The 8,730-nt window shown below is 38.1% G+C and overlaps 1 protein-coding gene across 1 annotated transcript; it reads right to left on the bottom strand.

Annotated features, from left to right (window-relative positions):
- Positions 1-5,387: 5,387 nt before the first annotated feature.
- On the bottom strand, positions 5,388-6,387 carry LOC147565340 (uncharacterized). The gene is made up of 2 exons (XM_086651530.1): positions 6,368-6,387; positions 5,388-6,219 (listed from the first exon to the last, which is right to left on the bottom strand). Exons 1-2 carry the CDS (start codon positions 6,385-6,387, stop codon positions 5,388-5,390), a joined length of 852 nt encoding a protein of 283 aa, XP_086507656.1.
- Between the last annotated feature and the right edge of the window lie 2,343 nt (positions 6,388-8,730).

Below are 8,730 nucleotides of genomic sequence, written 5' to 3'. Positions count from 1 at the left end.
AAATGGTATCGTGTAACGTAACACTACTTGTGCCACGTACCAAAACGAACTGCTTTCTAGGTTTCTCTTATGCCCAATGTTGAGTGTGTTTGTCAGAGTGAGAGTATCGGAGTTGATGAATCGAGACAACACAAGAAACAATTTATTATATTTGTGATTTAACAAAGACATATATAGACTAAAAATAAAAGAAGCATTTATATATGAACGGGTATTAGTCCTTTATTCAACCCGAATAATCTTCGATAGCTATCAGCCGATTGCTTCTGAATTTACTACTTCACCCTGCAAAAGAATTTTAGTTAAAGAAAACATCAATTCTTGCAAATGAATAGATAGATAAATGAAAAAAAAAGGGATCGATAAATACTTGGAACTGTTAGAATATATGAGTGTTAGAATATTTAGTACCACATTGCCCAATAGATAAAACTTCTCTCCTATGTAACTCCTTATAAAGACTTATGTAATAGCTTAAGAAATCAATACAATCAATACAAATTCTCTTTTCTTACATGGTATAAGAGCTTCTAGGTTTCTTTCTTGGGTTAGTCAATAGAGTCTTCCGCTTGCCGGTGGCGGTAGTCCCATTAATGGCTACCGTCCGCCGGGCTTTTATCGGTTTTTAGTTCAAGTTTAGTGTTTTTTTTTTTCCTTTCCAATAAGAGTAGTTCTTTTCTATTGTTGAGATCTAATCATTCTTCAATACTTTTCTCAATAGTATTTGAAGATGATGAAGATTAACAAGAAGATGAAAGATCCAAACAAGAGTGATTTGTTGAAGAAATCACATGATATACTCTTCAATGATCTCAAGCATTTCAAATGTCAAGTCCTCCACAACATCAAATCTATGTGTATCCATGGTCCATGAAGTTATATTTTGAGAGAAATTGGAAAGCTATTAGAGAGGGGGAAAAGAATTCATGGATTTCTTGTTAGAATAGTTATATACCCCATGTTTATCTTGAAACTATACTTATAGTTGTCCAAAATCTTGATTTCAATATGATGCACATGAAGTGTTTGATAGAATGCATCAAAGAAATCTTGCTTATTCTCAAAGATGGTTTTCTTTTGATGGTTTGAAAACATGTTTGTGGGTTCTTTAATGGCAAAAGAGTTTATTCTCTTAGTTGATTTGCTCATACTTCTTATGTCAAAGTTGAGAACTCTCAAACTATTGTTCCTTAGTTTTCATAAGATCAAATGAAGAGGAGATGAGATAAAAGAGTATAGAGAAGAATTGAAGTGAGAAACATTAAGAATGGTGATTGCTAGTGTTTGAAAAAGGATAAAATTATAAGATCAAGGGTTTGCATTATATTACATTGATGATGTTGGAGTAATAATCATGTGTGAGGGCTATTAAAATCAATGGAGTAAGAACTCCAAACAAAACCTTGACAATGGTTTATAATTGTCAACTTTCTCTTTAAAAAGAGAACATACCTAGGCAATGGTGCCAACTTTTCCTCAAATGGAGAAGGGAGAAAAGACATTCAACAACAACATTCAACAACAACATTCAACAATATTCAACAACAAACAAGATAGCAAGGAGTATATCTCCGCCCACAACCGGACAATGGGTTATAATTGTCCGCTTTCTCTTTAAAAAGGGAAAATACCTAGCAATGGCGCCAACTTTTCTTCAAATGGTCTTCCAATGGAGAAAAGAAAAACAACAAGAAAGAACAACAACAACAAAGAACAACAACAAAGAACAACAACAACAAAGAACAACAACTTAGCAACCTCACAATGATGTCTCCATATCAATACCAAGTCAACATCTACAAATTTTAACAAACTCATGAATTTTTCACTAGCAAAAGTCATTAGTTTGAGGGGGAATGTTAGAATATATGAGTGTTAGAATATTTAGTACCACATTGCCCAATAGATAAAACTTCTCTCCTATGTAACTCCTTATAAAGACTTATGTAATAGCTTAGGAAATCAATACAATCAATACAAATTCTCTTTTCTTACAGGAACAATCGATGTGAGGTGAAATCTTAAGAGAGAGATGAACTCCACATTTCTTAGGGATCTTGTTAATGCGTTTGAAATCAAGGCCAGGAATCAAAGGACCAAAGTTTTGTGCACATTTACAAACTTGCTGCTTGTCTTTGGTTGAATCAGCAGCATGTGAGAGCTTTTTTATGGTGGTACAACATTGGTGTGGTACGTGTTTACCCCGTTACGGGCGTAATCAAGACACGGACTCACCATCTGTATAACGTCGCTACACGATGATATCTTTCCGTCGGATCCCATCATTGTACACCCAACCAGCACCAATAAGACCAACCACACAACCTAATTCTCACATATATTCATACTTTCTAGCTTTGTCAATTCTATGATGCTTGTGTTTGTGTATAGAGATAGGCTTTAGGGATGGGTTTATGTAGTAGATGTAGTTAAGTGGTTATAAGAAAATGGTGAGAGTAGAGTCTGCTTGTTACATGGCAAATAGGATGGGGGGTGCAAGCAACTTATGAACGGATATAGTTTCATGACTTACCAGATTCAGTTGCTCTAACATCTCCAACTTGTTAAAGAGAAATTTTAGATGCACGCACCACTTTTACAAACCACACACACCTATATTCACACACACGCGCGCGCACACACACGCGCACACACACTTTTACCAATTCTACGCACCTTCTATTCACAGTTTCACACGCACCACCTCTCACGGACGACCACTACCTTCGTCTTGGTGAGATGAAGATAGCTGACGACGAACACCTCCAGCTACCACCTTCGATCACTACCACCATTTGTCTTATCTCTCGCTTCCTTTTTTTCCTCTTCTTCACCCACCACCACCACCTCCATTTATTTTGGTCTTTCTCTCCTACTCCATCTCTCTTTTTCTTCTTTCGAAGTAACTAAAAAAGCCTAGACTTAATGTATCACTACCCATAATATTGTGGTAACTAAAAAAAGGTAACTAATTATTCATATTATTTTAGACTTAATGTATCACTACCCATAATATTGTGGTAACTTCTACCTAATAGAAAAAAGTCTAGGCTCTTTTAGTTATTTTGATAATTTTTTGAACCTAAACACTCATTTTCCCTAAACAAAGGGACTAAAACACCCATTTTTGTCATTTTATGTAACTAAATTCCTTTATTTTTCTTTAAATTTTAAATCGATATAACTTTTGTTTGAGATGTCGGATTTCTATAAAAATTATATATTTAGAAATGATTTTTCATTAGCTTTCTAACAAGATCCACTTTCAATACTTTTTTTTCAAAAAAAAAAACTCAGGAAATAAACGGCGTTTTTTCCTTTACGTTTTTCTGCAAACGTGTTTGCAAAAATCTGTTATGCAAACGTGTTTGCAAAAATCTGTTATGCAAACGTGTTCGAAAAAATCTGTTCTGCAAACGTGTTCGAAAAATTTTGTTCTGCAAACGTGTTTGCAACAGTCTGATCTGCAAACGTGTGTCTGCAACAGTCTGATCTGCAAACATGTGTTTGCAGAATGTAGGTTGCAAACATGATTTGCAAGCTTTGGAGAATATAATCTTGGGTTGCATGTCTTGCAAACTCAATTTACAAGAATATAAATTAAGAGTATGTATCTACGAAATCTTGAGTTTGAAATTCATTTCATCATTCATCTGTCAAGTTTCATATTCAAGTCAAAAGTAGGATTTTATGGATGAACTTCAACATTAAGAAACTACAAAGAACATAAAATGTTAAGCTTTTAAGAATGTCAATTTTAGTAACGACTCAACCTAATCTATTCTTCCATTGCATCTCCTCCGACTAACATTTGCTCCTTTAACACTTTCACCTTCGTAACAAGTCCACTCCAGTCCTGTATATAGAAAGCTTAAACACTTGAAACTCTAAGTCCATTATATCAAGCATAGAATCGACAAAACAATTTACTACTTCGGTTTGAAGAAAGAAGAACAGAAAGCTACAACTAATGTGAAGATAAGTTACTAACCTGTCTTTCGTGAATGAAAACTCCTTGCCCCCTGCATAACAAATTTTTTAACAACACAATCGAATGTCAAGACCAAGTGATTTTTCCGTCAGAAAGTAAACGTACCTTGGTTATTACACATACATCAACGTTGCTACCACTTCCGAGATCAATGAATATACCTGAGCAGGTAGCCTCAGTTACAAGGTTAATGCCTTCCTCTCTCTCCAATGACAGAGTAAAAACATCAAAACCCAAACCTACTAAGATCATTTTAGAAGAGCCAGCAGAAAAAAAACAGCACAAGTATTAGAAAAATTATTTCTCATATCGTAATCTAGAAGACATGAAACACATACCCAAACCTTAAAGCTTACTATCGCTTTATATATATAATATATTGGAAACTGAGTGTGCAATATTTCTTCTCTAAACTGAATTTGCAGTTATAATATTGCAAATTCAGTTTGGATTTGCAAATTAGGTTTGCAAGTTACCACAATATTATGGGTAGTGATACATTTTCTTCAATACATTAAGTCTAAAATAATTAGGTAGAAGTTACCACAATATTATGGGTAGTGATACGTTTTTTTTCTCCATATTTGGCCGATTTTTTGTTGGAAAGTTGTCTTTTTCCCTCGCTATCAAATTCACCCACCACCAACCCCTCGTCAAGCTTTCTCTCTCCTCCTTTTCTCCTCTATCATTCTATATAGGGTTCAACAATCGATAATTTTAAAAACTTTCGGCGTGTTTTGAAGTGTTTCAGACCACGATGGTCAACAGTTTCTGGCTCTCGACGATCCAAGGTTTCAAACACTGGAAAAATCTTCTCCATGATTTTAGGACAAGGAGGGGTTCACTTGAAACTTCAAAACGAAGAAGACAAAGACGCAAAGTAAAAGAGAAAGATGATGTGATATGCCTGATGTTGTTGGTTTCAGTTTACCTTCCACAAAATCCCAAAAAAATTTGTCGAAGAATGTGTGATGTGTATAATGTCGCAGTGTGCGATTTGGAGTGTGGTGTGTTATGTGTATAACATGCCCTGTGACTAACAAAAAACGGGGTGCCTAACAAATGATACATTTTGGGGGTTTTTTTTCTTGTTGAAATACATTTTTGGGGGTTAGAAATGGTAAAAATAGGGGGCCTCAAAATTTCTAGACCTACTAACTCATCGGAGTTCATACGGTTTATGTGATTAGATTGGAGTCATTGTCACACGTCCACTCCATTAGGAAGTACTAAGCGGGGACTTCCTTTTCCTAGAGACGCTCCCATAAGAATGGAAGCACCTTTAGCTAAAAGAGGAGGCACCGTTAGATATTTTCTAGTTTTTTTTTTTTTTTTTTTTTTTTTTTTTGTTGAGAAGACAAGAGAGAAAGGAAAGAAAGGACAAGAAAAAACGAAATTACAACCGAGCCAATTCCTCCCAAGTAATCGACGCCCATATCTTCTTTTTTGAATTCATTCGACCCCATTTGGCGAGCTTATCTGCCTCTTTGTTATTTTCTCTCGCGATGTGCCGGAAGGCTATGTAGTCGAACTGCTTTTTGAGGTTTCCAATTTCATCCAGATATTTCTCAGACTGCCAATGAATCGTTGTTTGTTTGCTAGTAAGATAGTTGATTAGATTCTGGTTGTCGCTTTGAATGAGTACCCGTTTTATTCGAAGTTGTTTCATCCATTGCGTTGCTCTGAGGATGGCCAGGCATTCACACTTCTCAGAATTCTGCCCCCTAATATGGTCCGCTAGAGCCATTGCTGTGTTGGATCCTTCCTCGGTCAATACGCAGCCATACCCTGCTGCTTCCTGGGCCGTGGTGAAAGATGCATCTACCTTGACTGTTATATAATTACCTACCGGTCCTGAGTCTGACTGATCTAGATCCTTGTGTTTGGCATTTGGGAGTGGTTTCGTCATTGCTTCTGTGTTTTTTATCACTGCTACAACCTGCATTGGTGATTGGTCCCTTCCTGCAAAGATTTTTTCACATCTTGCCTTCCAGATGAAGTAGATAATTTTCGCAAAAAGTATTATTTGTTCTTTTTCTAAGTCTTTCCATTGAATGATCCACTCCTCTAAGTTGTCAATCCTATCGGAGTGTACATGGAATTGGCCCCATATTTGTCTGGCATAATCACACTTCAGAAGTATGTGTGATAACGTTTCTAGTGTGTCACAGTATGTACATGTCGTGATGTTTCCGATATATTTCCCAATTCTATCTCTTACTGGTAAGCTATTAGTGCAGCATTTCCATAGGAACAGTTTAATACGAGGTATAGTATTTAGGTCCCAGATGAAATTCCATTTTATCACTTCCGTATCCTGGTCGTTTTGGTTTTTTTGTCGAAGGAAATGGTACATAGATCGTATCGAGAAGTTACCTGTTTTTATCAGTGTCCATCTTATCGTATCCTCATTTGATTCTTGGAGGTTAATTCCTAGAATAGCATTACATATATTGGGTTCAAATGTTTGCATAATAATGTTTTTGTTCCATTGGTTGTTATTTATTAGTTGAGATACCGTCTCCAGCTTGCTATTATGGTGATTCTCTATTGGTGGAGGGTGGTTAGGAATCCAGAAGTCGCGCCAAATATTCACCTTTGTGCCTTTATGGACCTCCCAGAAAATCAACTGAGATACCTGATGATACTGTTTGAACATTGATTTCCATAACCAGGAGTGGGTTTGGTTGACTGCTTTGGGTTGAGGCTGCTTCGGGAAGTACTTACTTTTTAGAATAAGCGCCCAGGGCGTGTCTGGGTTTTTCAAGGCCCTCCACACTAATTTACTGAGGAATGCTTGGTTATCCAAGATAGGAAGTCGGAAGCCTAGGCCTCCTTCATTCCTGGGTTTGCAGATACGAGACCATTTGATCGTATGAATGGATTTAGCTTTTCCCCACCAGAAAGACCTTTGCAAGGCCTCGATGTGGTTGCTTATACCTTTTGAGATGGCAAAGCATTGCATTTGGTATCGGGGAACGGCCGCCGCTATGGTGGACACCACAACCGAACGGCCTGCTTGGGAGAGGAGATTTGTATGCCACTTCGACAGTTTACACTGTATTTGAGAGATCAGTGAGGAGAAGACTTGTTTTTTATTAGCTCCAATGAAAAGGTGAGTGCCTAAGTACTTGTCCAAGTTAGAGGACTGGTGTACTTTGAGTGTGCGAATGATCATGCGTTTGAACTTGGGGTGGGTGTTTTTGGAGAAGAAGATGGTGGACTTGGAGTAGTTGATTACTTGACCCGAGTTCTTGCCAAAGATCTCGAGGATGTTCATTAGGGTGTTGATGTTGTCGATCGAATTTCTACCAAAGATAATACAGTCGTCAGCGAACAACAGATGTTTGATGGAAAGATTGGAGTTCGGAATAGGAAAGCCTAAGAATTCCGTAGGATTGTTGGAGCTCTCAAGCAGTCTGCTCAACCCCTCCATTACCAGAGTAAAGAGAAAGGGGGATAGGGGATCCCCTTGTCTAATGCCTCGAGAGACATTAAATGACGGGCCCGGCCTCCCATTAATGAGGATCGCCATTGAGGATGTGGCAATACAGGAGTGAATCATTTTGATCCAATACTCCGCAAATCCCAACCTGGACATGACAAGCTCAAGATAGGACCATTCCACACGATCAAAGGCTTTAGACATGTCAAGTTTGAGCCCAAAGTAGCTCTTGGATCCTCGCGTCTTTTTAAAAGAATGAGCTAGCTCCTGACTGATGATGATGTTATCCGTAATTTGTCTTCCTGGGACATATGCCGCTTGAAAAGGGGATATCAGAGAGGGCAACGTGCTTTTGAACCGGTTAGCTAGGACTTTGGCAATAATTTTGTAGGTGGTGTTCAGCAGGCTAATTGGTCTGTAGTCCGCAGTGTGCTGTGGGGTCTTGGTTTTGGGGATCAGACAGAGGTGTGTGTGATTTGCTCCCTCAGGAAGAAAATTGTAATTAAAGAAATTCCTGACTACTGCTTCGATGTCCTTGCTGACTGTTTCCCAATTGGATTGGTAGAAGAACGGTGGATAACCATCAGGGCCTGGCGCTGCATGCGGTTTAAGAGAAAAGACCGCATTTTTGATTTCCTCTATTGATGGAGTCGCTGTCATTGTAGAATTTTGTGCTTCGGTGATTTGGGTTGTAAACAGGCTCAGGATGTTATTTTCCGCTATATATCCATTGGAGGTAGAAATATCCTTAAGATTAGTTTGAAAGATGCTAGCTATTTCGATGTGATCATTGGTCCAAGTATTGTCTTCCTTTTTGATAGTCATGATTTGATTTTTCCGGCCTCTGTGAATCGCTTTCGAATGAAAATACTTAGTATTTCTGTCTCCTAGTTGGATGTTGTCTATTCTTGCTTTTTCGCGCCACAGGCTTTCCTGTTGATTATACGCTTCTTCCAGCTCCTTAGAGATTCTGTGAACTGTGTCTTGGTCTCTGAGCCCTTGAAGTTGTGTCGTCAAATTCTTGATCTTGTTGTCTATATTCCCAAAGACTTCTTTATTCCATCTTGACAGGTGTCCCGCCAACTGATTTAATGACAGTTGAATGTGGGCAGGATTGAAAGTCCATTTCTCAAGAATGAATTGGCTGCACTCTGGATGGGACATCCAGGTGCGGATGAACTTAAACGGTTTTGGTCCTAGTCGCAGCTTCGGGGTGGTTGTCAGCAGAATGGGGATATGGTCAGAGCCTACCCCGGGGAGATGACTGAGATTAGTACCAGGGAATTCAATTAAC

The sequence above is a fragment of the Eschscholzia californica genome, unplaced genomic scaffold, assembly GCF_041429995.1.
Source record: "Eschscholzia californica isolate CP2 unplaced genomic scaffold, dmEscCali1.0.p SCAF_1, whole genome shotgun sequence".
Taxonomy (NCBI): Eukaryota; Viridiplantae; Streptophyta; class Magnoliopsida; order Ranunculales; family Papaveraceae; genus Eschscholzia; species Eschscholzia californica.
The sequence above is the reverse complement of the archived record's forward strand: the minus strand, read 5'-3'. Positions and strand labels throughout refer to the sequence as shown.

Excerpts from the sequence above, each read along its gene's own strand:
- LOC147565340 (XM_086651530.1), bottom strand. The coding sequence starts at position 6,387 with ATGGACACTGATAAAAACAG. Across the intron at positions 6,220-6,367 it reads ATGGACACTGATAAAAACAG|CTTACCAGTAAGAGATAGAA; the intron begins GTAACTTCTCGA and ends CTGCACTAATAG.